Source organism: Frieseomelitta varia, unplaced genomic scaffold, assembly GCF_011392965.1.
Source record: "Frieseomelitta varia isolate USP_RPSP 00005682 unplaced genomic scaffold, Fvar_1.2 scaffold_331, whole genome shotgun sequence".
Lineage (NCBI taxonomy): Eukaryota > Metazoa > Arthropoda > Insecta > Hymenoptera > Apidae > Frieseomelitta > Frieseomelitta varia.
Genome location: NW_025110070.1, coordinates 157,191 through 185,140, shown reverse-complemented (window position 1 = coordinate 185,140; position 27,950 = coordinate 157,191). Strand labels below are relative to the sequence as shown.

The window sequence follows — 27,950 nt, the reverse complement described above, 5'->3', positions numbered from 1 at the left end:
ATCGTCGAGTACGCGGACTTTTCTCTTGAATACCGTCTGATATTTACCAGTGGGTAACAATGTAAAATTGTTTCCGCGAGATTCTAGAATTCCAATAAATCTCTTCTTACTCGGCCGTTCAATCTCCTCCATTCGCTCTGCCTCCCTTCTCACTATCTCTCTCTCTCTCTCTCTGTGATGCTATGAGAAGCTGCATTTTTGTTGACAGATGGAAGCTACAAGGTTTAAAAGATTTCAAACGTTCTACGACGTTTCATCCAATACGGTAGATGCTACAAGACGAGAATCCGTGTTTAACAAATTCTATAGATATTCTCGAGCGATAGAAAATTTCGTTTTGTTTATGAGATGTACACAATGGTAAAAGGGAAAGAGCGCGTGCGCTCTGACAGAGAAAACCTAGATTTTTGCCAGGTTACTGCGCTCGTACAGATGATTGTACTAGGTTTATTAAAAGGTTTCTTACCTGTTGTGCCGAACTGGTCGAGCTGGTGAGCACCAGAATTTACTCCCGCACCCCCCAGACCGTCCAGATCCTGCCACATTTCCGAAAACACGCACTTTCCGGACGCACGCACGCACAGAATCACCCACCTTCACTCAAGCGGCGCCATTTTCACTGTGTACTGATTACTCTTGGACTTAAATGATCTGAGCGCCCTCCTCGGTGCCGAGGATCAATCGTGAACTAACAGCACAGTAGTGTTCGTCTTTTATCGACGTTTGCACAATTGAATTATCTCACGGAAAATTCACCGAATAATAATAATTTCACTCGTTTCGAGTATTCGTTTAATTTATTTTAATATTTACAAAGCTAATGTACTGTTACATACTTATTTTTGAAGAAATAAAGAAAACTTTAAAACGCTGCTTGCTATGTTGAATTTGCGTATAAAAATAAGATCAACGTACTTGTAAATATTTTATAAAAGGATCAAAAATATATAAAAAATTTTTTTCTTGTTATTGCTGTTTTATCAACACGCGATAACGAAGATAATTAATTTACCAACTTCTATTCAAATTGCTGCTCCTGCACCTACTGCAACCACTAACGCCTGCATTGCGACTATGATTGCATATAAAATCCATGCATTATATTATAGATCCAGATTCATAAATTATTACAATACAGTATACAGTCCGAAACAAAAATATGCGAATAGATAGTAGAAGTAGATGTCAATGGAGTTGAATTGAAATAATTTTGTATTTTTATTTATTACATATCCTTATAGTTTAAGTTTAACATTTTTTGTCAACTGTGACGATTGTCATAGTTCTTACATTTATGTAACTTCTTACATGATTCATCGCATTTCATTGCATGTTCTTACAAAACGTTTTATAATTGCAGACACGTGATATTACGTTTTCTAAAGTTATAAATGACTGATAGTAATATTTCGTATTCATTCCGCAATGCAATTATCATATTAATTTGTTCAACACAAGGCGTGACGGATGTTTGTGCAGTTTACAATACTGAACTAAGCAAAAATTGCAGAGAACGTTGCATGAATAGCACGGTAACGTAATAGTTCCTTCCTTCTGTCCTTCAAATTTGTATAACTGCAAAATAACTGTCAAGGTAAAAATATAGTTGTAAATATAGAACATAATAATAAATAGACTATAGACAAAAGCGAATTCTTTTAAAGTTTTTATTTTCTAAAGAAAATAGCCAAGGAAATTACTAAAATAGTAGATGTCATAATAAATTTAAAACCATATTTTTCACGCAATATTTTAAAAAAATTGGAAGATGAAGCATTGTCTGCTACTAAGGTCCCGTAGCGACAACAATAAAAAAATAGTAATTGAAACATTTTACAATGCATTTCGAAAACTTATCAGTAACCTGTACGGAAATAAAGTTTGTAAAGAAATAATTTTCTAATTATTATAATTGCCTAGTTATCGACAAATAAGCAATGTGACTTTAGTAAAATTTTGATCGCGCAGTGTACGTTCAGCTTTAATTACGCATGCGCGCGACCACCCTTATTCGACCGTGTATGAACGACAGACGTGTTACTTACATACAGTATCCAGCAGGCAGATATACACAATTCTTAATTTATTGAAAAAAACTATCTCCGGAATCAGTACGAGAAATTACTTAAATGCTTGGACATTATACATGATAGACAGGTTGTTTACACTTTGAAGTTTCGTAAATTTTATTCATATATCTGGAGTATCAATGGAATACCCATCTCCAGATTTATTCGGAATGACAAGGAAGAAAGAGAAGAAAAATTCCGATTGAACAGTTTCTGAGCAAGTGCTGGGACAAGAATATTTATCGACAAAGTGCTGTTAGTGCGACTAATCAAAGATGATGCGTATTAACCAAGAACGTGCTTCGAGCCGGTAGTGTTTGTCACAAAAGAATCATTTATTCCAATACAAATGTGCAATGCTACGTTTCTTCGAAAGATACGCCCGTGCCAAACAACAGAATCGCTCTTACGTTTATCGATTCTATGGGACGAACTGATTTGAAAAGAGGGACCGGTGAGTACGCTATACAACACAACATAAATTAATAATTCTTTGTTTTGTTTCATTTCACGTATAGAAGAATAACATACACTCTGCCACTTTAGCATTTCATCTTATTTTATTATATACAAAAATATATATTTATCTGGTGAAATATTTCTCTGTCACAAGCATAAAAGATGTTAATAGAACGGTCTGTATTTTTATCCAGTAAAAAAATTATTTAAATTGAGTTTTGATTGGCCAAATGGCTCTTCAGACTTATCCGAGCAATTCGACTCGTGCAGTAATTCGAACGATTTGAAAAATTTCAGATTTGTGTTTGGATTGGAACTGTGACTTGTGTTCTGAAGTCGAGTACACATTGACTGAGCAAAAGATAATGTACTTGTAAATTTTAAAAATTTATTACAAATACGTAATTTCAGAACTTAGTAGTCTAGTAATCCATAATATTTACAAATGAAAGAAATATTCTGAGCTAAGCGAAACTTCAGTGCCAAGTTCTGTGGTTTCGTCGCAGGAGTTTTTATGAATAATGAAGAGATTAAATATCAAGACAATCAATACTCTTTATCAGAGTATAATCAAAGTATTAATCTTACATCACGCGAGATATGAATTAAAAATTCTAACGATATAAAAATGTATCGTACATATGCTTCAAGATTACAGTCGTGAAATATACCACGTTTAACGCGATGCGATCGTGAGAGCTTTTCCTACATTTATATTACTTTACATGTAAGTACTCGAACTACGAAAGTAAGTTGTACAACTGCTTCTGTTCTACACGTGATAATATTGCTTATATACCAATAGAAATATACGATAGAGGGCACTATCTATTGATAAAAATATATTTTATTTCTTGATAAAAATATTTTATCTATTGATTAAAAAACTAAGAAGAGGTTGGCAGTTCCCCGTAAGAGCGATATCGTGAGTTCACTTCGCTTAACGCTGTCTACTTTCAATAGATATGTCCGTTTAATCAATGCATGTGTTTTATTTTTATATGCATCTATCGTATTAGTCGTATTATACTAATGTTGCTGATGGAAAGCATTTTCTCGCTTCTAACGCGGTCACGTAACTGGCAGACTATTGATTGTCATTCAAGGAAAATGAAGAAAAGATTACTCCTCTGTTTTCTATGCGCCATTATACTCTTCATTCTGATGGTCTCCACTGATAATGATTTCATTCAACATGTGTCACCGTTCGTAATTGGTGAATGGAACGACATCACATGTTACGAAGAAGAGAGCGCATCGAATGGTCTTCCGGATTTTGATCCGGAGTTAGGTACGTTTGATAAATTCAGCTTTTTTTTTTTAATTTTTCGCCATCGGCACTAACAAAAATAGCTTAAGTGGGAAGGAGCGAATTCGGCACATTAAATTAAGTGAAAAAGGTTCGTACAAACATACAGCGATTTCATTTTTGAGCTTACAGCTTGTTTTAATGTTATAATGATTTCTTATCTGTTTTCGAAGAAATATCGATCTTTGTCCTATGTCCTCGAAATATTTACCACTATCTTCAGTACAGCCATAAATATATCTTAGACACTATCGCCATAAATAAATATATCAGAGATTATCGAACACGTCCAAATGCACACATAGTGCAGCTGTTACACGAATGCTATCGGCAAATTTGATCATTAAATTTTAAATTTCTTCATAAGTAATAGTGGGGATTCGGATTCACTCTGCTGAAATCACTCCTACAGTGCTTCCCACGTAAACCACTATATATGTATGTACGTAGTAATTGTTTTGCTATGAAGTATCTATTACTTTTTATAATTGTATTACATTCACTCGATAGTATTTCATACCAGCTAGCCTTTTATCTCATCCGGTGATTACAATATAAACTTTTTCTTTTCCTATCTTATCTTGAGAGTACCTTCCTATCTTATCTCCCTACTGTGAATTTTTTTATTTGAATTTTACGCTCAATTTAACAAGGAGAATTTGTAATATTAAAAAATTTTTTTAACTTGAAATTCTTTTTCTTAATTTCTGAGAAACATATGTTATAAACATATCTATTTTGGATAGATAATTTTAGTTTAATCGTACAATTATTTCTACGTAAATTCATTGAAACAAAAATTGAACTATGTTTCTTGAGAATACACGTGTCTTTAAATGCACTGCAAATCTCATCATTGTCAATAACACGGTAAATTCAATCAAGATGAATAAACTGAGACCGTGTATTAAAGTACCATGTAAACGGGGGGATAATTTACAGTAGCATGTCAATAGAGGGACGTATACATATATGTACGTATACATATACGTACATACGCTGCCCCGTTTGTTTTACATGCTCAATTTACGTAACTTGGCGTAGATTTATGCAATTGTTTAATCGAGATATTTTGATAATATCATTAATATTTCAAAAAACATTAGAAATTATTATTAAAAGAAGAAATTGAAAATTCAGTAATGTTATTTTAGTTGATCATATTTTTCTTTCTTACTACGTAAACTGACTCGTGCGAAACAAAAGCGACCGATGCTCTTTACTGTCACATTATCGTTAGATCGTTTTAAGCAATCAATCACGTACTATGTAACTATGTATATTGATCACAGATAAACCAACAACGGATAGAAATATCTTTTTCCACGAAACATCTTGTTTCGACGAGGATGGTTTAGTGCTGAATGCTCGCCAAGCGTGTGCCGTCGAATCAGCAGCTAAAATGAATCCAAATATGAATGTATATTTGCTGTTTGTATCCCCTTCAAAAATCTCGAACCAATCGAGAGAAATGTTTCATCAACTGCAGAGCTATTCGAATGTTCGGATCAGGCATATCAAACCGGAAGAATACGTAAAGAACACACCTCTGGACCTATGGTATAGAAGTGGCGTATTGAAAAAAAGTCGGTGGCCAAGAAGTCACATGTCAGATATTCTTAGATATTTGACACTTTGGAAATACGGAGGAATATACTTGGACCTGGATGTCGTTGTCATTACGTAAGGGCATTTTCAATAATTTACAGCCAATATAGGATCACATATATCATATACCTAGACAAGTACTCCTTCTTATATGTTATACAGCAATATTTTAAAACTTGAAATTTTTAATTCATGTTTCATACGTACTACTACCTGTAAGATTACCTAAGAAATAGATCGAAGCAAGTATACTAATTACAAGATTCGACTACGTATTGTACGAAACGCTTTCTGTGGCAGATCCTTCGAACATTTAACAAATTTTGCCGGTGCCGAGGATTGGGATAATGTTGCCGCCGGTGTCGTGGGATTTGATGCTACGGCGCTTGGTCGTCGCATAGCTGATGCCTGCATACGCGATGTACGAGCGAATTTTCGAGGTGATATTTGGGGCAACAATGGTCCTGGTGTGATTACTAGAACGCTGCAAAAACTCTGTTCAACTAAACACGTGAGTATACTATAGTTTAAATACTTGTATAATAAATTGATTTTCTGAAGAAAGAAGCGTCACATAGTATAATAAAAATAATAAATGGATATTTAATAGAAATTTTATTTTATAAAGTAATATATATTAAGTACATATGTATTATGCAGTATAACAATGTAATAGTATGCAAGTGAAGTCAAGAATTCTGCAACTGTAATATTCAGAAAAATCAATATTCTATGCTAGTATGTATTGCCATATGTATGCGCACTATGCTATTAGAAAAATCAAGATTATACGGCGCGTAAAACTCTTCCGATTTGTAATATGTACGCTGATTGAGAAAGCTATAAATACTTTGTCCAATTTAAATAATTTGAATTGATGAATTAAATATGAGAATAAAAATGAATATGTAAATAACATTTACCTGTTTCTTACCTCAGGTTCGAGACATGACCACAAGTCGGTGTCATGGCTTTAAAGTTTTTTCTCCTTCGGCATTTTATCCGATCCATTACAAGAAATGGAAGGTATACTTTAAGACAAAAGACAGGAACAAAACGATGAAGATTGTGGAAAAAGCGATGGCCATTCACGTATGGAATAAGTTCAGCAAGTCAGAAAAAGTGAATGTAAATAGTGATGTTCCGTACGTCATAATCGCGAGGAATCACTGTCCAAGAGTCTTTAATAATTGTGGAGAGGTATTTTAATGAATAACTACGACTGAATTTAAATACAAAAGTTGCAATAAAAACACAATCACATCATCTTCTATACCACGCCACGCATCTGTCTTTTACAATAATGCTTGCAATAATTCTATTATTTATTTAAATATTTAATTTCATGTTTTTCTTAAGATATTGATAATGTTGGTAAATAATGTCAAAATCATTGATTGAAGAACAAATTATGACAATATCAAAGACTAAATTTGATGAAAAAAGAAAAAGAATGAAAATAAATAACATGTATGTGATATGTGTTACATATCTATGATATAGATAATAATAAAAGGCTAAAAGCTTTAAGTATTAAAATAGTTAAGTATTCGTTAAAATATTAGACCAATAAACTTTAATTGAATGCGACGTTATTTGTGAATTGTGTAAAGAATGATTAAGAGAGAATAGTATCATGTATCTAAATGTACATAATTGCATGGACCTAGAGAAAATTTTTTAATTTTTAAAAACATTGATACTATGAATTATTTTTCCGCTACGTAATTATATACGTAATTATATACCTTTGCGTATTGTGTTTAAATAGTATCATTTTGTCTTTTATTAATATGACAAGCAAAGAAAGGAATTAAGAAAAATAAATATCTATTTAAAAGTTTCATTTGAAAGGAAAATACGAGCAGATGCTAGGTGATGTAATACTTATATGTATATGTATATACAGATAATAATACGATCGCCCAAATATCTGCCGTATTTTGTATCAAAAAACTTCTCAGGAGTTTAAAATACAATAAATATTTAAATGATCCCATTTAGTTGATCCGCGTAACTTGATTATCTCGAATATGCATTACATAATAGCGAATGAATATAAAAATGAACATTTGTAACATTAAAATATGAAAATTTAACGCCTGGAAAGAGAATGTTTATATAACAAAAATGAATGTTAGAAAATCATATTATCTAAAAGATATATTTAATTTCTAAATATAAACGTTAATGATGTGGAGAAGTTTAAGAAAAAATTAACTATTTTTTTATATTCTTTCCTGTAAAATACTTAATAGCAATATATAAATCATTCAATATTTCTAGTTGATGAAATATCATTACACAATACAATGTAAATATAAAATGTAAATACAAGAATCTTGTGTACTGTTTTTGAAGTTTCTATGTGTTTTATATGTATTTACGATTGTTTGCATATCCTCGTTGTATTTTATGAAAAAAATAAAAAATTTTAGAACCTTATGTATGAAGGTAATTTTTTTATTAATTCTATTTATAACATTAGAAATAAAAAAGAGCAATATATATAAAAGAAATGCTATATATATCTTACATTGTGTACAATACTATTATAATATTCTTTTAATACAATTATTAAAATTTAAAAAAGACTTGTACAATTAAATTTACATAATTAACAATTACCGAGATTTTAGAAAAATGAAGGACTAGAACATAAAGTATTAGTACATAAAAATACACAAAATGAATACTTAAGTCCTACATTCGTCCTACATTTGTACGTGTCATATATATATACATATGAATAAATAATGTTGGAGTAGGTAAATACATATAGTGAGTGATTACATATAAATAATATAAATACATATAAATAATATAAATACATATAAATTGTTACATTCATAATGCATATATATATATATATGTATATATACGTAAAATTACAAATAAAATTTCTTTAAAAAAAAACTATTTTTCATTAAAATAAATTATTAAATAAATATTAAATTTTCATTAAAATAAATAAATAAATAAACTATTTTTCATTAAAATTTTTCATTAAAATAAAGCAGGAATATGTAAATTATTACGAAATAAATGTAAAAGTTGATCATCTAGTGAATTTTTTTTGTAAGAATAAACTACACGAAACCATCTAGAAATTTATAGCTCGTGCCACAAACGTCGCTATGAAACTGTCGGAAAAAACACAAAGAATGTACGAGTTGTGAATAAAAGATTGTTACAGCGTTGAAACATCGATTTGTTGTGAAAAAAGTTAAAAAGATAACCAATATTATGTTCGCTCATTTTTTATTGTAATGTATCAATTAAGTTTATTCTTTCTCGTATTGTGTATAATTCATCCGCATGCATAACTAGCGTTGAAATAGTTTTCTTCAATAACCTAACCTCTCTAAAATACGTTGGAAGAGATTTTGTACAAAATCTGTGAACAGAATGGCGGTGGGATCGACGAAAGTAGTACAGGTGACAAATATTGCACCTCAAGCGACGAAAGATCAAATGCAAACTTTATTTGGGTATCTCGGAAAAATAGAAGATATCAGATTGTATCCTACTATACGAGACGTCGCTGTACCTGTTCAATCTCGTATTTGCTATATAAAATTTCACGACCAAGGATGCGTTGCAGTTGCTCAGCATATGACAAACACTGTTTTCATTGATCGTGCATTAATTGTAATACCTTACCAGAATGGAGACATTCCAGATGAACAGAGAGCTCTTGAATTAACAAATAACGGCACAGTTGTTCCCGGTAAGTATTAATGATAATCAGATTTTCATTTTATTTCATTCTCTTTTAAACTTTATTTTTAGTTATATATATAAACATAAATTTTTTTTTTTTTTACAGGTCTTTATCCTTCCGAGCCCAAATTACCACCAAATGTTGTAAATGCAATAGAAGGGATTCCTCCAAATCATGTTATTACCACCATGGATCCAAAATTAGAGGCAAACGGATTACCACCTTACCCACATTTACCTGGTCATTTAGATAGTAGAAGAATCGAAGAAATAAGAAGAACACTTGTTCTGGCCAATTTAGATCCTTCTGTAACGACAGATCACTTATTAGATTTCTTCAGTAATAACAATGTTGAAGTGAAGTATTTACGCATGTGTACCAGAGATTCAGATACAGAGCACTATGCACTGGTCGAACTCTCTGAACAAGCAGCTGTAGTTTCTGCGTTATTATTGAATGGAAAGCTGCTTATGGATAGACCAATTAAAATTTATCATTCAACTCAGGCAATAGCAAAACCGGAAGCAAAAAGTAATGAAGCAGCACAAAAAGAAATAGAAGAAGCTATGTCCAGAGTAAAGGAAGCTCACAATTTAATTTCAGCCGCGATAGATCCGATGATTGGAATGCTGTCGAAGGATAAACGAAGTCGCAGTGGTTCTCGCAGCCGAAAGTCTCGATCTAGATCCAGAGGGCGTAGTAGACGATCCAGATCGCGCAAAAGATCACGTTCCCGTCACAGGCGTTCACGTTCGCGTCATCGACGAAGATCAAGATCACGATCAAAACGTTCTCGCTCTAAAGATCGTAGACGAAAGTCACCGTCTCGTAGAAGAAGTAGCTCTCGTGGCCGACATCGATCTCGTTCTAGATCTCGCCGTTCTCGATCTCGTAGATCAAGATCCAAATCCAAAGATCGCAAGAAAAGATCTCCTCGTCGGAGAAGCCGTTCTCGGTCTCGGAGTAAACGTTCGAAATCAAAGTCGAGACGATCTAGATCTAAATCCAAGTCCAGATCTTCAAAGTCTAAGTATTCTGAGAAATCAAAGGACAAAGACAAAGACAGAAGAAGCAAAGATAAATCAGATAATGGCAAAAAGAATGACGGTGACAAGGCTGATAAGGAAAAGAGTGAAAAGAAATCTAGCAAAGAAAAGAAATCTGACAAAGAATCAAAATCTGATGAAAAAAATAGAAATACATCTGAAAATAACGAAACAAAAGAGAAAACAGAATCTGAAACTTGAACCTTAAATTATAACATAGAAAAATTTATTTGCGTCTCTCGATCATTTTGTTATTTTAATGTTACATGTAATGTATCGATCAATAAAAAATATAAAGTTTTCGAAGATGCTTTTAGCTTGTATGTACACGTATGTACATATATTAATACAATTGTAATAACATAAATAATGAATTCATCTTTATTGCTATATTTTAATTCTTTGCCTAATCTTTAACAAACTTGGTAATTAATAATAAATAATAATATTTAATGTTTCCTTTAAAATCGTTTTGAATACGTATATGCATTTGTTAAACAATATTAAATTGTTATGAATATTTGACATATGACATAAATTTTGTAGATTTTTATAATAATACAAAAAATGTGTAAGCGCAATTTCAAATTATCGAAAATAATTATCAAATTTGTAGAATTTCAGAAATATTTCTCAACAGTCCATTTTAATTATTATACTTCTTTATTCTTCGTTATTACTTCGTTATTCACAGATTCGTGAAAAAATATTCTCATTTCTTGAAATTTTGTATTAACTTTCTTGTCATTGACATACATGGTAATAAATAATTGAATTTTATATATTCCTAGTTTTTCTCTTTGTGTGATTTTGAAATGTGCGCTATTTATTCGGGGGCAGCACTAACTACTAATTGAGGAATTGATTGTTGCAATCTCCTTTCAATAACTTTTTGTGTTCCTTGATTTAAAGTGATAGTGAATTATGGTATTACAATTATTAAGATATTTTAAGTGACAAACGAATGAATTTACTTAGTTTATTTAATTGCAAATTAAAGAAATTTTAGCAATAGAATATAGTCGAACATAACGTTTGATTATATACATACATGAAAGATTGACAGTGATGTAAGTCTGAAATTTTTATGTACGATAAAAGATATACGACAATATTTATAAATTATTCGAAGTATTAAGAAATTTTAATATTCAAAATCGCTAGAAAATGATTTGTATTTTAAAGAGAAAAATGTCATTTTATTTATCTTTTCTGTCTATAGTTCTAACATACGAGGTTAAATGGTAAAGATGACATCTGTAGATGAGGGGAAAATAAAACAAAGTCTATCGAAAGTGTGTATTATATATCTTTCTCGAATGTATACGTGTATTTTTTAATGATATTTATGAAATACATTTTATCTTTCAGTATCAAAATGCTGATATCACTAAAAAACATGTCATGAAAGTTTTGAATCTTTATAAGGGTCTAAAATACAATGTAGAACCATTTGGTAGGTATTAGAAATGTCTCTTCTTTTAAATTTATTTATTTTTAATCTTTTAACAATGTATCGGGAAGTAAATGTAAGAAACATAACTTTATTAATTTATTTCTATTATGTTTTTTTCTATGATAGTATTTAACGATGGATCACATAAAGAATTGTTTAATTTACAAGGAACAATACCTGTATCTTATAAAGGTAATAAAAATAAAAAACAATTATAAATATACAAACTGAATTGTTATATTATTATAATAATATTAGGTACTTATTACAACATTCCAATATGTATATGGCTGATGGACACACACCCTAATAATGCACCTATGTGCTATGTTAAGCCTACTGCTGACATGAATATTAAAGTGAGCATGTTTGTTGATCACAATGGAAAGATTTATTTACCATACCTTCATGATTGGTTACCAGTGAGTAATTTATATAGCTGTCTTATAAGTCATTGTTCAATAATATCTTTATAATAGTTTATTGTCGTTATGCATTGTTTAGCATTCATCTGATTTACTTAGCCTAATTCAAATAATGATTGTAACATTTGGAGAACAACCACCTGTTTATGCTAAACCACGGAGTATACAAACAAATTCTATACCTTATCCAGTACAACGTAAGTATACATCATTTCTGGATATTTGTGTTAAAAATTCTAATATTAAAATATGCAAATATATATAGCTTTCATGCCTGTACCTGCAAGTGGAACACATATTCCTGGTACTAATTTTCCACCATATCCACAAAACTCACAGTATGCAGGTGGAAGTAATATTTATCCTCCATATATGTCTACAACATCTTCTGGATTTCCATATCAAGGCTCATACAGTTCATATGGAGGAAGTACATCAAATTATCCATCTCAAGGATGTACTGGCTCTTTTCCATACCCTCCATCAACACAACCAGTAAGTTATAATTTTTAACAAGTAAATGATATTTGAGTACTAATTATCTTTTTATGATTTTCAAGTCTCCAACAGTACCTGCTACTGCTGGTGCATCAGGTACAATTACTGAAGAACATATTAGAGCATCTTTGTTGTCAGCAGTAGAAGACAAATTAAGACGAAGACTTAAAGAACAGTTCTCACAGTTGTTAGCTGAGCTAGAAACGTTACGTCGAACGCAACAAGAACTTTCAAGCGGATCTGATCACCTTAGCGAATTGTTCAGTAAATTAAAGAGGGAGCAAACTGAACTTGAAAAAAATATAACTATACTCCAAGATAAAGAAGCTGAATTGGAAAAAGAAATTGCAAAACTTTCTGACAATCAGTCTATAGACGTTGATGAAGCTGTGACAACGATCGCACCACTTTACAAACAGTATGTATTTTTAAATAATTTGTTTGTTATTGTTTTCTTTTCTCTTTGACACAACATTATTGTTTTTTGCATAATTGTAGAATGTTAAACGCATATGCGGAAGAAGCAGCAACGGAAGATGCTATATATTACTTGGGTGAAGCTTTACGTTGTGGTATCATAGATTTAGATGCATTTTTAAAACAAGTACGACAACTTTCACGCAGACAATTCATGCTAAGAGCACTTATGCAACGCTGTCGCCAAAAAGCAGGATTGGCTGGTTAATCATTTTACTCAATTTTTATAAAGTTGCTCCATTTAATATTTTATTTTATTACAAACGATATATGCAAGACGAACTATGTAAATTCCACAATAATAGAGATATGTTATAAAAAAGAGAAACACCCTCGTTACAGAAATTGTATGCTATATATACAGTAATGTATTTTTGTTTCATGTTGTATACATTATTTTGTTCGTAACAAAGAATATAACGTAAAGCTTTTATACATAAAAACGAACAAAAAATAAACACACATACACACATATATATGTGTGTGTGTGTATGCGTATAAAATGAACAAATGAAAATTAAACAATTGTACTAAAAATAAATATCCTTGTTTTACGAGGTTATATTTCTAAATATACTGTATTCAAAAATGTGTAAAGTATGCGAAATTTTTAATTGACTTTTTTTAAAATCATAAAAAAATTATGTACCTCAAGTAGCTTTAGATATATATTAAAAAATATAAATGCTTGTTTTTTGTGTGATAAATGTATAAATTGATCACTACATTGCACAATTTAATAAAAATACATTGTTTTTATTCTTAATGATGTGAAATTATTATAAAATTAAATGCTATTATACATAATTTTAAAATTAGTTTTTCTCACTGATAGGATCAATCTGAAACAAAAAGATAAAGATGAATATAATGAAAAATTACAGTGTAATTTTATTGTTATAAATTTTTATAAAATAATATACCTATACATAAATTCCAACCCAAAGTAGTAGAAATAATATACCAAAGCCAGAAAATATTGCTGCTACTAGAGAAATTAATAATTCTTTAAACATGTCCCTTGTAAATTTTGTGCTAGTGACCTCGTATACAAAGAACCATGCTGTAAAAAATATTCCAATTCCTAATAGCACCACTGCCAATAATGGAAAAATTGCAGGATTTATAGGAGAGACATATCTTGTCATAGATTCGATTTCCACCTAAATCAAAATAACAAGAACTTCTTAAAAAAAACAAATTCACTTCCTCATTTATTTGGCATTCATTTACATAAAATACACATTTATTTTATGTATATTGTTTTTATGAATGTTGTTTCAAAATTTTAAAATAAATATTAATATAAACATATAATTATAATTTTTATATTTCTCAACTGGAATGAAAGTTTTTGCATAAATGATTTCATAATAACAATATTAAGTAAAATATCTATAATGTATATAACACTACCTATAAAACCTATAACAATAAACACAGACATATTATTAATTAAATAAATATATATTTTTGAACATTAATTAAATAAATAAATAAATAATTAATTAAATAAAAGTTTTTGAACAATCTCATGGTTTAGAAGTACCGGAAAGTAATTCCGTAAAATTATAATTATATTATATACAATACAAAATATTATACTGAATATAATAAAATAAAAAACAAATTCATACACTCACCATTGTATCAAATAAATATTTTGACGTGGCTTACAGGACACGTAAAACTACACGCTACTAACGACAGTAGCGACAAGTATGTAATCTTACTCTGCAAACTTCAGTATAATGTATATACTCGTGAAGGGAGTAAATATATGTAAATGAGCTACCAATAGTCAAAACATAAATTACTCGAATTTTTGAATTGAATTAAATGAATAAAAAATGTTATTACTAACAAGCAATTTATTAATTCATCGTTTGTCCACGTTATAAAAGATAATGATTAAAAGAAGAAAAAAAATGATACGACAAAAGGAATTTTACACAATGATTATATTTTCTTAATCGTAAAATTTAAAAAAATGTAATTCTAATTTCCTATTTATGGATTTTTTATTTCATGTTGATATTTTCAAAAATTATAATAATTAGCAATGTTTAGCTACATATAACGTAATTGACAGTGTGTATCTCATACAATATTATAAATGCTTTTTTAAGAGATTATTTTTCTAATAAACATATCTTACATATCTATCGAAGGTAACTTCGTTTTCAACAAAAGTTCTTTTCCGTGATTATACGTTTAGATCAATTGTTTTAAATTATTTGCATAATAATTATTCCATAGTTATCAAAAATATATAATACATGTTATAAAGAATATCTTTTTTAATGTCAGTAACCTTTAACTGCGATTGTTTCGAAATCGATAGTTTGTCACCATGATATGATTCATAAGACATAACATAGTATTATATTTCTATTCTTTATACTCTTTGACATCTACAAGTATTTCTTGTACGTACTATAAAGAGTTGTGTATATATTGAATAATTAAATATAATAATAATACTTTTTAATAAAATCAGAAGGAATTGAATTTTACTTGTAATTACAAAAATAATTATTAATAGAAAATAGTTAATCTTATAATTATATATTTACAATTATATATTTCTTGATATTAATAAAATATCTTTTTACCATATTTACCATTATTTACAGATAAACATGGCAAAGAATTCGTTGTCAGAGCAATTCTCCTTGAGGTGGAACAATTTTTCTAATAATTTAACATCTGGGTTTTTAAATCATCTTACTGAAAACGATCTAGTTGATGTTACACTTGCAGTAGAGGGTCAACTATTACAAGCACACAAATTAGTTCTATCAGTATGTAGTCCATACTTCAAAAATATATTTAAGGTACATAAATAATTATTTTGCATGTACGCGTGTATGTACATTATGATTGCTCAGAAAGAAACTTCTTAGAATTATTTTGTAGGAAAATCCTTGTCAACATCCAGTAATTATTCTTAAGGACATAAAATATACTGAAATTGAGTCATTATTGAAATTTATGTATCAAGGTGAAATTAATATCAATCAAGAAGATTTATCTACTTTCCTAAAAGTGGCACAAACATTACAGATAAGAGGACTCACAACAGATACAAGTAGCACAAATTCATTTCCTAGTTGCGATAGTCAATTAGATATTGATTCTAATATTCAAAATATTGCTCAATCAAATTTAAGTACAATAAATAAAACTTCCAAAGATATAGAAATGATGGATAGAAGAAAGAGATCACGTGATATAACAAAAAAGAGTTACAAGAGAAAGAAACAGGATACATCAGTAATATCAGAAAACACTCATGATGTATCTAATGAAAACCAGGATAATGATAATCAGGAAATCCTGTTTTTAACAAGTAATACAAATAATGAGACAAATGAAATTGCAGATGAAGAAGAGAATATTAATATTCCTACTGCAAAAATTAATGATAGTGATAGAAGCGAAGATAATACTTTACCACATTTTTCCTTAAATACTGAAAGTTCAAGAGAAAATTCAACTCAGCAAGGTAGAGAATTTATAGATACCTATTCTATGAATGGTTTAAGCTCAATATAGAAATGATATTCTGAAGTTAATAGAGTAATAATAATATGTTATAATATTATGTTTTGTTAATATTATTAACTATGTTTTAATATTATAGATATTGAACCAGTGATTTACAGGCTTTCTGCACGTGGTCGGCCACAATTAGTCCATGAGGGATATGTTTATAATTTGACTTCTCGCTCTGAGGGTTTGAATAGATCTCACTATAGATGTGCTGAACAACATCGCGGTTGTAAAGGTAAATGTGCGGTTATCGCTGAAAGATTTATGCCTACAGGTGTGCATGATCATAATCATCCACCTGGGTATCAATCAGAACATGATTACAGAAAAAAGAAAGGTTTAGATTTAGATGCCGCTTAAATCATAAATCATTAATTTTAAACTTATAAGCAGCATTTTATCATGTTACTTACTATTTTATTGTTGAAATTTTAATAAGAATGAAAAGTACTTTCCAAATTCATAAAAAACATACAGTATTTTTAAAGTAGGAAATATTCATTTGTTGTGCAATTTACAATGAAAAAGTTCATTGCAATTCATTGCAAAATTTAATACATTGCAATATTGCAAGAATTATACAACTATACATAATAATATATATTATATATAACAATAAGCCAGTGTGGTGTATGAACCATTGTATTTCAATTAACTGTGATGCACTTTTTTGAGATATATAGAAGAATACAATTTAAAAAGAATGACGAGTACATTCCATTTAGTATTACATTTAATTCGCATTAAAGCCAAATAAAAGTATTTAATTTATGTTATTTGTTTACATGTAGAATACTGTTTTTCATGTAATAAATGTAATTTGTTTGATACATGCACAGATGTAAATACGTATGTATGTACATATGTACATATAAAATGAATATTTTACTTACTTATATGTAAATTATATAATAATAATTTTCATATGTTATTAAAGAGAATTTAGTAGTATGTATTAATCTAAATTAGAGAAATTGAATAGATAAAGTCTAACAATATAGAAAACACTAAAAATTATAAAAAGTTTATTTTTATATTACACTTTGTAAAATTCTTTTGTTAAACACTAAAGTTGCCAAAATTAATGTGATAGTGCTCATAAATATTCAATTTCTAAGAAATTTACTTATAATTTATGTAGAAATTTATAGATCTATAAAAAACATGAAAACGATCTTTTCATAGAAAATATAGGAATCAATGCAGGCTGAAAAAGAATTCAAATAATAGGCAGTTTTGTTTTATAATCTTGCTCAATTTTATCCTGCACCCATAAAATCTTTAAATATTTATTCAAAATGCATGTTTATTTCTCATGAAAATATTAATGCCGCCTAGCCATCTTTTTTTCCAACTTCCGTTGTTTTTTCTCACTAATCTCAGGTTGCTCTGGAGCAGAAGCAAAAAACCATGGAGCTAATATTTGCTTCCATAGCATCCAACCTCCTCTCAATGGTACCTGTTATGATAATACAATATAGGTTTCATAATCTATTTAAATATTTTATGTAAGTTTTAACTTAAAGATTGAGAGGAGTGTAAGAAATAAAAAGTTATTTCAAAGCATTTTATAATTTATGACAAGTTAATATACTATTTTATATTTATATCATTTTATATTTATATTTTATTAAGTATACTTACAAGGAACCATAACAACCAAAAATAATTTGATATAAGAGAAAGTACTTGTACTCCTGAAGTTAATATAATTAAATCTTTTACATGTCTGAAATAACACGAAAATATCATTATATTTATCAAAACTGTTACAATCTAATAAAATGTTATATTATTTAAAGAAGTTATTAGAGTATTTTGTGATATTTACTCTGCTATACCTCCTTCCATATTAAGATCAATTCCAGAATCTAAAAGCTGTCCAGATTCTGAATATGTTGCGTGTGCTATATATTTCATAAACTGATAACTTCCTATATATACAATTGCAGAAAATACAGTTAATGTCTGTAAGCACAATATATAATAAAACAATCTATATTGCTATATAAAATAGTGTGACATTTTAAATATAAAACTCACTGTTGATAATGTTGAAAAATTAAAGAACAACATTGTAACAGTAAAATATATTGCTATTGCGCCAATGATCATATTCTGATAAAAATTTAATGTTGTTTTATTTTCTTCTACTATTTGTTTTGCACCTTTTGTTGCTGCTTTAATTTTTTTGACCTAGAAATATAATGAATATTATTCATTTTTTATGTTGTTATAAAGTAATTTTTTTATATAGTAAGTTGAATCTGTTATGCAATGACATGTTATAGATAATATGGAAATAATTACATATTCGAAATGATTAAGTAATAAAAAAACAAAAAAAATAGTATTTTAAATGATACTCTAAGTAACTCACCGTCATTTTGTTTGTAAATTATATGTACAAGTATTTGATATATCTATATATAAATAATTAATATCTGTTTAATGATCAATATATAACATAGACTTGATATCATAAAAATTCAAAACGTTTAAGGTTTGTTAAAGCCACGTGAAAGATGTCATATGAGAAAAGTCTCTAGGTTAACATTTCATAATTTACAATTCAATATAGATACATAAATTTTATAGTCATCATATTTATTATGTTTCACGACCGTTCGAAATTTGAATTTCAATAAATAATTGTAAACGGGAGTTACTTCAAATTTTTACTAAATAATAAAAAGAATCGAGTGTAGGAATAATATTGTTATGATTATACGTATACATATGTATTAATGGAATTGTCGAAATTCTTTATATCGATATAAAATTAAAAAGAAATATCGATGTACGTGTGATTTTCACAAAAATATTTTTCATTGTTAAATTTATTCTCTTATATATAAGATTTAATTATGCGTTAATTATGTAAATAATGCATTTTGATTTTGACATCATTTATTTAAAATATACATTTACGTTATTGCATATAAATTGGAATAATAAGACATTGTTTCTGAAATAAGAAACGTAATTATTAACGTATATATATTAGGAAAAACAAATTTTTATAATATTTTTATATATTTTCATTCTTTGTAATAACTTTGTAATAGGAGTAACAAAAGGATAAAAGAACTTTTTATATATTTTATTGAATCTTGTTTCATTACATCATTAAGTCTAAAATTGTTTAATTTTATATATTTTAATATTAATTTAAATTTATCAAAAATAGTGATACATAATAACAAACATTGTGACTGCGATATATAATTGCATTAAAATGAATTACTTCAAATTTGAGTACAACTTTCAATTAACTAGTCCTCAATGTGTTAAAAATTGTTTATGTACCATTTTTTCTTAATTTATAATATATTAAATGAAAAATTTGCTGTAGGAAAGTACTTTTTTAATGCACTTAGTCGCTTTATCATTCTATTGAAAATTTACAAATATCAGTATCATTGGTGCTGCTACTCTTTAATTTTCTAGTAAACTAGGTTATGCTATAATACGTGTGTCCACGTAATAACATACCATAATAATTTATATAATCTTTATATAAAAATACGTGATATACCTACGTTAGAAAAAGAATGAAAAAATTAAATGCGTTAGTAATAAAACGAATGGAAATGAATCGAAATAGATCGACCAAAATTTTTGTCCCTGAGTAATTTCGAGTAAGAGAATTATTATTATCGAGATTCTTGGACATTCATTGAAGAAAAAAAAAAAAAAAAATAAAACGAAATAATCAAATTTTTGATAAAATAAAATATTTAAAGAAAATCAAATTTATTATTAACAGAATGCTATTAACGATCAAAAGAAAATAATTCTGGTTTTTATAATCGATAATGATATTCGTTAAATCTAGTAAGTCCTGCAAGTTTTGCTTTGTCATTATCGGAAGGATTCAAGACTATATGACATTTCATGGTAAATATATATTAATCTTCGAAAAACAAAACACTAAAGAGCATAGTAGATGTATTCCTGTCATGACTTCTTTTTCTGTTTATTTTCAACGCACACAATGCTTTACTTTATAATTTACAATTTTTGGGAATGATCTTATATCTATGAATAATCTTTTAATTTCTTTCAAATTTCATGTAAAACTTTTTATGGATAATAACAAAATATGCAATCTTTAGTCTGTTACTTTTTTGTATTTTCTAAATTTTTATGTTATTTCAATCTTTTATTTGTACTGTTATTTACATATTCTTTATTAGTATATTCTTTACATATTTTTTTACTAGTATTTATTTTTTTCAGTCCTTATGTTGTTTAATTATAATGCATTTACATATATAAATATATTTTAGGTTTCCCATGCTGTGAGCTTATAATGTGATATCATTGAGAATTTATTTTTATTCCACAAGATTATGACTATAATCATGTAGAATTTAGTATAAGGAAGATGACGCCTCATTTTGTAGCTCTGACACCCATAAGAAGACGATGTTTAATCATACTTTCAATAGTATTAATACCATGCGCCATTTTAAATCTTTTATCACCATCAGAGTTGCATGAAGAAACAGTCTTACAAAATAGTATTGCAGAATTACAAGCTAAATTGGAACATTTACATGCTAAATATGTTACAAGTCAGGAAGAAATAAACTTATTGTCACATCAATTATTGCAATTAATAGAGAACAATCATATTTTACCAGATCTTCAATTTTTACTTAACAATACTACATCAAATGTAACCAATATAAAATTACCATCTATATATAACTTTCTTCCTCATTTTTTGAATGATCCTAATAGTCTACGTCCAGCATTTGTACAGAGTAAAGGCCGTACTGGAGTTAGTATGGTACTTGGTGTACCGACAGTTAAAAGAGAAGTACAAAGTTATTTAATGGCCACACTTAAGAACTTATTGGACCGTATGAATTCTATGGAGACAGCAGATACTTTAATTGTTGTGTTAATTGCTGAAGTAAGTAATAGCAAATAATTATTTAAAAATTTTCTGCTACAATTATTTTTATCTATATATCATTAATATATACATATATATATATATTTACAGACAGACTTAGAATATGTAACATATGTTGCAAAACAAATTGAAGTTCAGTAAGTTATATCTAATAACAATGTTTGATATTATTCATTTCTTAATATATTTAATTTATTATTTTATATCTCAGGTTTCCAATCGAATTTGAAGCTGGTGTAATTGATGTAATATCTCCATCTGCATCTTATTACCCAGATTTATCTAAATTGCGTGATACTTTAGGTGATGACCATCAAAGAGTAGTTTGGAGATCAAAGCAAAATTTAGATTTTGCATTTCTTATGTCATATGCTCAGACAAAAGGAACATTTTATGTACAATTAGAAGATGACATTTTAGCTAAAAAAAATTTTATAACAACAATGAAATCTTTTGCACTACAAAAGATTGCAACTAAAGAAAATTGGTTTGTTTTGGATTTCTGTCAATTAGGATTTATTGGTATGATATGTTACATTGATATGGTCATTGCTAAAGATAATTCTGAATTTATTTCGTATTCATGATTTTTTTAGGAAAGTTATTTAAATGTGCAGAACTGCCATGGTTGATTCAATTTTTTTTAATGTTTCATAATGATAAACCTGTTGATTGGTTATTAGATCATTTGGTATCAACTAAAGTTTGTAGTCTTGACAAAGACAGCGTAAGTCTTAGATTCAACATTAACTTAGGCAGGAATTTATTTTAAGAATACATATGTAATGTATTTATGTTTATTAATTTTGTGTATATTTTAGAAACATTGTAAAATGGCTAAAGCAGAATTATGGGTTCACTACAAACCTTCCCTCTTCCAACATATAGGAACACATTCATCATTGAAAGGAAAAGTACAGAAATTGAAGGTATTTTAAGAATAAAAAAAAAGAAACAATTACATATATTGTATTTTTATTTTTGTTTCTATATCTTATTATAAATGTTATGTTTAGGATAAACAGTTTGGAAAAATAACGTTATATTATGCACATGAAAATCCAGAGGCAATAGTGGAAACACAAATTAAACCTTACAAACAATATACATTACAGAAGGCCTACAAAGGTGAATCATTTTTTTGGGGTCTTTTGCCACAACCTGGAGACCATTTAAAATTCAAATTTTCCCACCCTATTTTTATAAAAAGGTATTTTAAACATATACAATATTTTAAGCAATAAATAATTATAATGTCATTATTTTCAATTTTTATAATACAGGTACTTATTTAGAAGTGGAAATCCCGAGCATCCATCTGATAGATTTTATAACACTACAGTAGAGGTCTTTACAAAGATGTCTGCAACCATGAATAGAAATACTAATGATGTTACAGAGGATGGATATACTATTATAGGTATTATACGATATATGAATATGTTTGTATAATTAGTAATATATTTATATATGTATATATGTGTATATAATATTATTTATTGTAATTAGGAAAATTTGATGCACTTGGGATTGCTCAAGGCACAGTAGATCCAAAATTAGGAAAAGTATTCGCACTTCGTTTGACAGTACACAGTGAAAGTGAAAATTGGGCCATCTTATCTGAGGTAATATTTATCAGTAAAGAATATCGTTAAACTATATTATAAGTGATATTTAAACAAATTTTCATATTTATTTTTCATTTTTTATATTAACAGATTCATATAGTCGAAGATCATCCTAGTTGACCTTCGGAAAAAATATTTCGAAAATTTTTTCGAGACCATTTACAGGGATAATATGTATAAGAGTTAATTATTAAATTATTTTTAATTTTATTTTTGTGTCATTGATATTTTGTAAATTAAAAATTGTTTTCCGCCGTCCACCATAAAAGATTGCTTATACACTATTTTAGTAGATATAATTTTAATTTACAAAAGAAATTTTGTTTTTAAGAGATCAATTATCATTGTGTGCAATGGAAGGATATAGATATAGGTTCCTAAAAATATTTAATTCATTTTTTAAAATTTGTTTTGGAATAACGTGCGCAATTTTCGACCAATTTTACCAATTCTCTACTTGAAACAGTACCTGCGTAGTTAATATATGTTATTTCATTTGTTAAAGATCAAAACATTACTTATAATTTTATGTATTTTTTGTAAGTCAGCAAGGAAGTTCTTATGACTTGAATCTTTCTCTCGCACAACATTATTGATAAGAATTCCATATACTTAACATCGTGTGAAAAATGTCGTGTTAAAAAATGAGTGCCAGACTATTTTAAGAAATGTTAAGATCGAAGGAGCAAACAAGTGATTTTTCTTTCTGTAAAAAAAAATCGTCGAACACATATATCTTTGTAATATGTGTAATTATGTGCAATTTATATATTTTCTGTAATATATTATTAAAGGAATAATATTAAAGTCTAGATTCAGATACTTGTTATATTTCAAGAAGCGAACGGTGATATGAAGTTTGTATTGTTCTTGTATATGTATTATTTATTTCGTATAGCTTCTTATATACATACATACATATATATATAAATATATACACACACATGTATTTTCATATAAAATAAAATATATTTTTTTGAACATTAAAATGATCTTGTCTTATTACATTGTCTTGTCTTATTTTGAATTATTGTAAATACTGTACACTATTTGCTACTTACACCTACATTATCAAAAATGATTTTATAACAATTTTTTAATATTAATTAATTATACCATATAATAAAAACTGATCTGACTAAAAATTGGTATTAAAAATTACTTTTGAATAAAAGCATTATTTTAAATGCTTTCGAATATATTTACGACCTTAAGGCAACCATTACCCTGAATGGTTTAGGACCAATGGTAACTCCATCGACAAAATCTTGTAATGATGGTTCTTCTCCAGGTACTATAGAAAATGTAAATGCTTGTAATAAAGTAGTAGCTATAACAAATGTATTGTTTCTAGCTAAATTTTCTCCCATACAACGATGTCTCCCTATTATAAAAAAATAAGTGGTAAACACCCGATTAATTAAACAAAAAAAATTGATTATATTTTTTATCTTGAAATATATGTACCGAGACTAAATGGAAAGTACGCAGCCGGTGTAATGATGTTACCACTTTCATCTATAAATCTTTCTGGTCGAAAGTCTTCGGGATCATTCCACGATTCGTCCATTAATATTCTATTGAAGTTCACTATAAGCATCGTATTCTGAAATAATGTGAATTATGTTACTTTCTTAAAAGATTTCATTGTTTATTTTTTATTATATCAAATACTTACTTTTGGTATTTTATGACCTAATATCGTAGTATCTCTTTGCGCTCTATGTGGTATATTTAACGTACGCCCTACGAACATTCTGAATGATTCCAAAACAATAGCGTTCATATAAGTCATTCTAAAACGAAATAAGTATATTATATATATATATATATATTTTTTTTTAATATATATAATATATATATTTTATATATATATATATATATATATATATATATAAAATGATTAATCAAAAGTTAAGAAAAACTTTCTAATAATTTTAAAATCGAATTCTGATCATTTTTTCGAATCACCTCGTTCTGTCATCCAAGGTGGGAAGTCGGTTACGTCCAATTATTGTGTCTATCTCTTCCTGTGCTTTTCTCTGTACTTTCGGAAACAGCACTAAATATAAGAAACAAAAGCTAAGAGCTTTAGATGTAGTTTCCGAACCTGCCATAAATAAATCCATACAAATAGCAAGCAGTTGAGATTCTGAAACAGATTCGGTACAATTACGATCGATTTAAGCTGAATCTTACTTTCAAACTGTAATATTTAATATTTAAGTACCTGAAAATGTGTTACTATAATCTTTAGAGTTCAAAACGGTCAAATATACGTCCATTAAATCTCGCGGCGAGCCTGGCGCAAAGGTAGCTTTATGACTATCCAACTCATCCTACAATTATATTACTTCGTTTCTTCTATAATTGATATTTAGTGTTCACATTGTAATTTGCTTACCTTTAAATAATCCCAAAGTTGCTGATGAATCTTCACGAATGATTTGTAACCGGATATTTCTGGCGCGATGAATCTTAATAGCGGAAAATGACCAAATGGTGCGCCTAACATATCGATTTCCGTTAAAACTTGCGTCAGAATCTCTTGCAGATAAATCGGCTTTTCGTCGTCGATATCGAACCTAAATTAGATATGTCGAATATAAATTTTCATTACTGAAAAGTTACTTGTTCTTTCAATGAGCTCAGAGCGAAATTTCAAGTATCAAACAAGATGATACTTCGAAGTAACAGAGAATGAACAACCTTTTACCAGCTATCATTCTCCACAATGTATTGAGTACTGTAATTCCAAAGGCGTTGTGCATTGGAATTATCGTTCCAGGGTGAGCGTTGATTTGATTGATTTGCACGTATTTATCAGTATCCACGTATAAACCCGAAGATTTCAATTGTTCTTCACTTTTCCCGTACTTGTCCATTAATTCTACCTCATTTGCTTTGTCCCCTTTAATTAATTTATATATTTGTCCGTCGTCGTACTCGTTATTGTTGCAATGTATTTTAGATTCGTTAATTTGATTATTGCGTTCGTTGTTGATTAGTTTTTTTATGTGTTCGACGAGCGATCGGCTTTCTTCTTGTATTATCATCATCATGTCTTGCCGGCCGAAGCCGAAGTCACGAAGATGTCTTAACACGAATTTCCTTTGCTCGATCCATAAATTTCCATCCACGAGGACCAGTCCTTCGATCAGAAAAATGCGAATGATTAAATGAGATCAAACGTTTGATATAAAACTTTAACTTCAAATAATTAGGTAAAACATCGACGTTACTAATCGTGAAGTTACCTTTTCTAGAGCCGAAGGTTCGTGCATCATAAAGGAGACCAACTGGTCTTCCATCGCAATCTTCGTTAGTAAGCATTGTTCGAATGCTGTCATGGTCATTTAGAACCACGATACGGTCTGTGCCGACTTTTAGACCGACTACTGGTCCATATTTCTTACACAAAGCGGAACATGTCCTGAACATGTAACCGGTTTCCTTGCGAAGACGAGCCAATTCGATAGCACAACCCAAAATTGGCCACCACTTTGGACCTAAAACTCTTAGAAATTAAATAAACACCAACCACATTTTTGTTAATATTTACAATACAGTTAATAATTAAAGAAAGTAATAAGGAATAACAAATGAAGAAAAATGTAAATATAAGTAACACCTGGAGGATATCCTTTTGGTTTCCGCGATCCTAGATACAGTAGCAGCAGTAGTAATATTATACATAATACCACCGTGGAGAACATACTGTAAACATAATAAACACTATTATATTTGCCTTATTCTTATTGTAAAATAAGCTTATTTTTTTTAAAGCATTGCATACCGCTGTATTAATTACATAATATTGTTAATAAAATATTTATTTGTTTTTACTTTATCCCGATACATTCTTATAAAAGAAAACTTTTAGAAATGCATTTTTAACAGCTTTGGTACGAGAAAGTGACTGAACGAGATGAAGAATAATTTGACTCTCACCTCTCATCCGGTTTCGATAATTTTGAAACGTTGGCTTGCGTCGCGCTTTTGAGAAAGAAAGTGAAATAAACGGACTTATGGGAGAAAGTTACTCACGGAAAGATCAAACCATGCTCTCACTTTCATTATTTCATAACTTCTTGCGTAATCGATGTACCTATAAACAACAATTACAATTAATGTTTCTACCCTATTTTTCAAACATTTATCTTTGTTGACATTCTCTAACTGTGTTTCTAAATACTCATTTAACATTTACAATACGATCAATAATATTATTGCAATCGATTAAAATTTTTACTTTCTTTTCATTTCTGTTAAAAAAAGTCATGTTCATCTTTATTTTTTGAATATTTCATGAAACATATGACAATTTGTTCTAAAATTTCTTATATAACTGTCTGATCTGATCAGCAAGTTTTTTTTAACAAACAATAAATAATTTTTTTTTTGTGAATGAATTGTGAAAATATATGAATAATAAATTATTTTATAATTTTAATAATAAATAATAAATTATTTTATAATTTTTAAAATATATTTTAAAGAATCGTGAAAATATAAAAAATGATAAAATAATAATAAAATTTTCAATTAGAATTTTTGGCGTCAAAATAATACTTTTCTTAATAACTTCATTTTAATTATTGAACCTACCTTACCTTACATCTGGAGATATTTACTCTTCTGTTGTGTAAGTAAAACTGGCGTGGTCCAGTCTGCAAACGGCTTTTAAATACCCCTCTTCGTTTCCACCCTTCATTTCTCGGACAACTGTTGAATAACAGTGGTAAGATGTGACAATCCAGATAAAGTTC

General features: G+C 28.5%; 8 protein-coding genes across 16 annotated transcripts in view; 5 read left to right on the top strand and 3 right to left on the bottom strand.

The window, feature by feature from the left end:
* Positions 1–620, bottom strand: part of LOC122530189 (cytohesin-1) — a 77,736-nt gene extending 77,116 nt beyond the window's left edge. For both annotated transcript variants that reach the window (XM_043656934.1, XM_043656935.1), the window contains exon 1: positions 467–620. In XM_043656934.1, coding sequence (XP_043512869.1) covers positions 467–545 — 79 coding nt within the window. In that variant the 5' untranslated portion in view covers positions 546–620. The remainder of the gene's footprint in view (positions 1–466) is intronic.
* Positions 621–2,002: 1,382 nt separating this feature from the next.
* Positions 2,003–6,703, top strand: LOC122530181 (lactosylceramide 4-alpha-galactosyltransferase-like). Of its 6 annotated transcripts, XM_043656912.1 has the most exons (7): positions 2,003–2,523; positions 2,826–3,255; positions 3,334–3,453; positions 3,548–3,819; positions 5,130–5,520; positions 5,746–5,956; positions 6,385–6,703. In XM_043656912.1, exons 4-7 carry the CDS (start codon positions 3,561–3,563, stop codon positions 6,652–6,654), a joined length of 1,131 nt encoding a protein of 376 aa, XP_043512847.1. In that variant the 5' UTR covers positions 2,003–2,523; positions 2,826–3,255; positions 3,334–3,453; positions 3,548–3,560; the 3' UTR covers positions 6,655–6,703. The 6 variants fall into 6 exon arrangements, with proteins under 6 accessions (XP_043512847.1, XP_043512850.1, XP_043512852.1 ...); XM_043656915.1 differs by lacking the exon at positions 3,334–3,453 and having other exon boundaries at positions 3,635–3,819; XM_043656917.1 differs by lacking the exon at positions 3,334–3,453 and having other exon boundaries at positions 3,615–3,819.
* Positions 6,704–8,560: 1,857 nt separating this feature from the next.
* Positions 8,561–10,416, top strand: LOC122530178 (probable splicing factor, arginine/serine-rich 7). The gene is made up of 2 exons (XM_043656909.1): positions 8,561–9,175; positions 9,275–10,416. The coding sequence occupies exons 1-2, from the start codon at positions 8,854–8,856 to the stop codon at positions 10,414–10,416; spliced, it is 1,464 nt and encodes a 487-aa protein (XP_043512844.1). The 5' UTR covers positions 8,561–8,853.
* A 671-nt stretch (positions 10,417–11,087) lies between these two features.
* Positions 11,088–13,382, top strand: LOC122530179 (tumor susceptibility gene 101 protein). Its single transcript, XM_043656910.1, has 9 exons — positions 11,088–11,285; positions 11,438–11,510; positions 11,587–11,671; positions 11,798–11,863; positions 11,930–12,093; positions 12,176–12,293; positions 12,362–12,591; positions 12,657–13,012; positions 13,093–13,382. Exons 2-9 carry the CDS (start codon positions 11,457–11,459, stop codon positions 13,277–13,279), a joined length of 1,260 nt encoding a protein of 419 aa, XP_043512845.1. The 5' UTR covers positions 11,088–11,285; positions 11,438–11,456; the 3' UTR covers positions 13,280–13,382.
* Positions 13,383–15,359: 1,977 nt separating this feature from the next.
* Positions 15,360–18,439, top strand: LOC122530182 (protein tramtrack, beta isoform-like). Of its 2 annotated transcripts, none has more exons than XM_043656918.1 (4): positions 15,360–15,500; positions 15,708–15,908; positions 15,991–16,579; positions 16,718–18,439. In XM_043656918.1, exons 2-4 carry the CDS (start codon positions 15,714–15,716, stop codon positions 16,984–16,986), a joined length of 1,053 nt encoding a protein of 350 aa, XP_043512853.1. In that variant the 5' UTR covers positions 15,360–15,500; positions 15,708–15,713; the 3' UTR covers positions 16,987–18,439. The 2 variants fall into 2 exon arrangements, with proteins under 2 accessions (XP_043512853.1, XP_043512854.1); XM_043656919.1 differs by having other exon boundaries at positions 15,401–15,590.
* On the bottom strand, positions 17,861–19,269 carry LOC122530183 (transmembrane protein 208). Its single transcript, XM_043656920.1, has 5 exons — positions 19,007–19,269; positions 18,670–18,822; positions 18,458–18,594; positions 18,271–18,355; positions 17,861–18,085 (listed from the first exon to the last, which is right to left on the bottom strand). The coding sequence occupies exons 1-5, from the start codon at positions 19,010–19,012 to the stop codon at positions 17,951–17,953; spliced, it is 516 nt and encodes a 171-aa protein (XP_043512855.1). The 5' UTR covers positions 19,013–19,269; the 3' UTR covers positions 17,861–17,950.
* Positions 19,270–19,997: 728 nt separating this feature from the next.
* Positions 19,998–23,391, top strand: LOC122530177 (alpha-1,3-mannosyl-glycoprotein 4-beta-N-acetylglucosaminyltransferase B). Of its 2 annotated transcripts, none has more exons than XM_043656908.1 (10): positions 19,998–20,463; positions 20,919–21,550; positions 21,644–21,690; positions 21,765–22,075; positions 22,150–22,280; positions 22,375–22,482; positions 22,570–22,763; positions 22,837–22,973; positions 23,063–23,178; positions 23,272–23,391. In XM_043656908.1, exons 2-10 carry the CDS (start codon positions 21,017–21,019, stop codon positions 23,299–23,301), a joined length of 1,608 nt encoding a protein of 535 aa, XP_043512843.1. In that variant the 5' UTR covers positions 19,998–20,463; positions 20,919–21,016; the 3' UTR covers positions 23,302–23,391. The 2 variants fall into 2 exon arrangements, with proteins under 2 accessions (XP_043512843.1, XP_043512842.1); XM_043656907.1 differs by having other exon boundaries at positions 19,999–20,526.
* Positions 23,392–24,006: 615 nt separating this feature from the next.
* Positions 24,007–27,898, bottom strand: LOC122530176 (probable cytochrome P450 303a1). The gene is made up of 11 exons (XM_043656906.1): positions 27,795–27,898; positions 27,133–27,289; positions 26,813–26,898; positions 26,439–26,690; positions 25,891–26,332; positions 25,586–25,766; positions 25,412–25,520; positions 25,153–25,333; positions 24,860–24,977; positions 24,649–24,787; positions 24,007–24,565 (listed from the first exon to the last, which is right to left on the bottom strand). The coding sequence occupies exons 3-11, from the start codon at positions 26,895–26,897 to the stop codon at positions 24,384–24,386; spliced, it is 1,689 nt and encodes a 562-aa protein (XP_043512841.1). The 5' UTR covers position 26,898; positions 27,133–27,289; positions 27,795–27,898; the 3' UTR covers positions 24,007–24,383.
* Between the last annotated feature and the right edge of the window lie 52 nt (positions 27,899–27,950).

Excerpts from the sequence above, each read along its gene's own strand:
- LOC122530181 (XM_043656911.1), top strand. The coding sequence starts at position 3,513 with ATGTGTTTTATTTTTATATGCATCTATCGTATTAGTCGTATTATACTA. Across the intron at positions 3,820-5,129 it reads GGATTTTGATCCGGAGTTAG|ATAAACCAACAACGGATAGA; the intron begins GTACGTTTGATA and ends TATTGATCACAG. Across the intron at positions 5,957-6,384 it reads AACTCTGTTCAACTAAACAC|GTTCGAGACATGACCACAAG; the intron begins GTGAGTATACTA and ends TTCTTACCTCAG.
- LOC122530178 (XM_043656909.1), top strand. The coding sequence starts at position 8,854 with ATGGCGGTGGGATCGACGAAAGTAGTACAGGTGACAAATATTGCACCT. Across the intron at positions 9,176-9,274 it reads TAACGGCACAGTTGTTCCCG|GTCTTTATCCTTCCGAGCCC; the intron begins GTAAGTATTAAT and ends TTTTTTTTACAG.
- LOC122530179 (XM_043656910.1), top strand. The coding sequence starts at position 11,457 with ATGGTAAAGATGACATCTGTAGATGAGGGGAAAATAAAACAAAGTCTA. Across the intron at positions 11,672-11,797 it reads ATACAATGTAGAACCATTTG|TATTTAACGATGGATCACAT; the intron begins GTAGGTATTAGA and ends TTTCTATGATAG. Across the intron at positions 12,294-12,361 it reads TATACCTTATCCAGTACAAC|CTTTCATGCCTGTACCTGCA; the intron begins GTAAGTATACAT and ends AAATATATATAG.
- LOC122530182 (XM_043656918.1), top strand. The coding sequence starts at position 15,714 with ATGGCAAAGAATTCGTTGTCAGAGCAATTCTCCTTGAGGTGGAACAAT. Across the intron at positions 15,909-15,990 it reads ACTTCAAAAATATATTTAAG|GAAAATCCTTGTCAACATCC; the intron begins GTACATAAATAA and ends ATTATTTTGTAG. Across the intron at positions 16,580-16,717 it reads AGAAAATTCAACTCAGCAAG|ATATTGAACCAGTGATTTAC; the intron begins GTAGAGAATTTA and ends TTAATATTATAG.
- LOC122530183 (XM_043656920.1), bottom strand. Across the intron at positions 18,595-18,669 it reads ATTTTTCAACATTATCAACA|ACATTAACTGTATTTTCTGC; the intron begins GTGAGTTTTATA and ends TTGTGCTTACAG. Across the intron at positions 18,356-18,457 it reads ATGGAAGGAGGTATAGCAGA|ACATGTAAAAGATTTAATTA; the intron begins GTAAATATCACA and ends GTGTTATTTCAG.
- LOC122530177 (XM_043656908.1), top strand. The coding sequence starts at position 21,017 with ATGACGCCTCATTTTGTAGCTCTGACACCCATAAGAAGACGATGTTTA. Across the intron at positions 22,281-22,374 it reads GTAGTCTTGACAAAGACAGC|AAACATTGTAAAATGGCTAA; the intron begins GTAAGTCTTAGA and ends TGTATATTTTAG. Across the intron at positions 22,764-22,836 it reads CACCCTATTTTTATAAAAAG|GTACTTATTTAGAAGTGGAA; the intron begins GTATTTTAAACA and ends TTTATAATACAG.
- LOC122530176 (XM_043656906.1), bottom strand. The coding sequence starts at position 26,897 with ATGTTCTCCACGGTGGTATTATGTATAATATTACTACTGCTGCTACTG. Across the intron at positions 25,334-25,411 it reads TTATAGTAACACATTTTCAG|AATCTCAACTGCTTGCTATT; the intron begins GTACTTAAATAT and ends AATCTGTTTCAG. Across the intron at positions 24,788-24,859 it reads TAGGTCATAAAATACCAAAA|AATACGATGCTTATAGTGAA; the intron begins GTAAGTATTTGA and ends ACATTATTTCAG.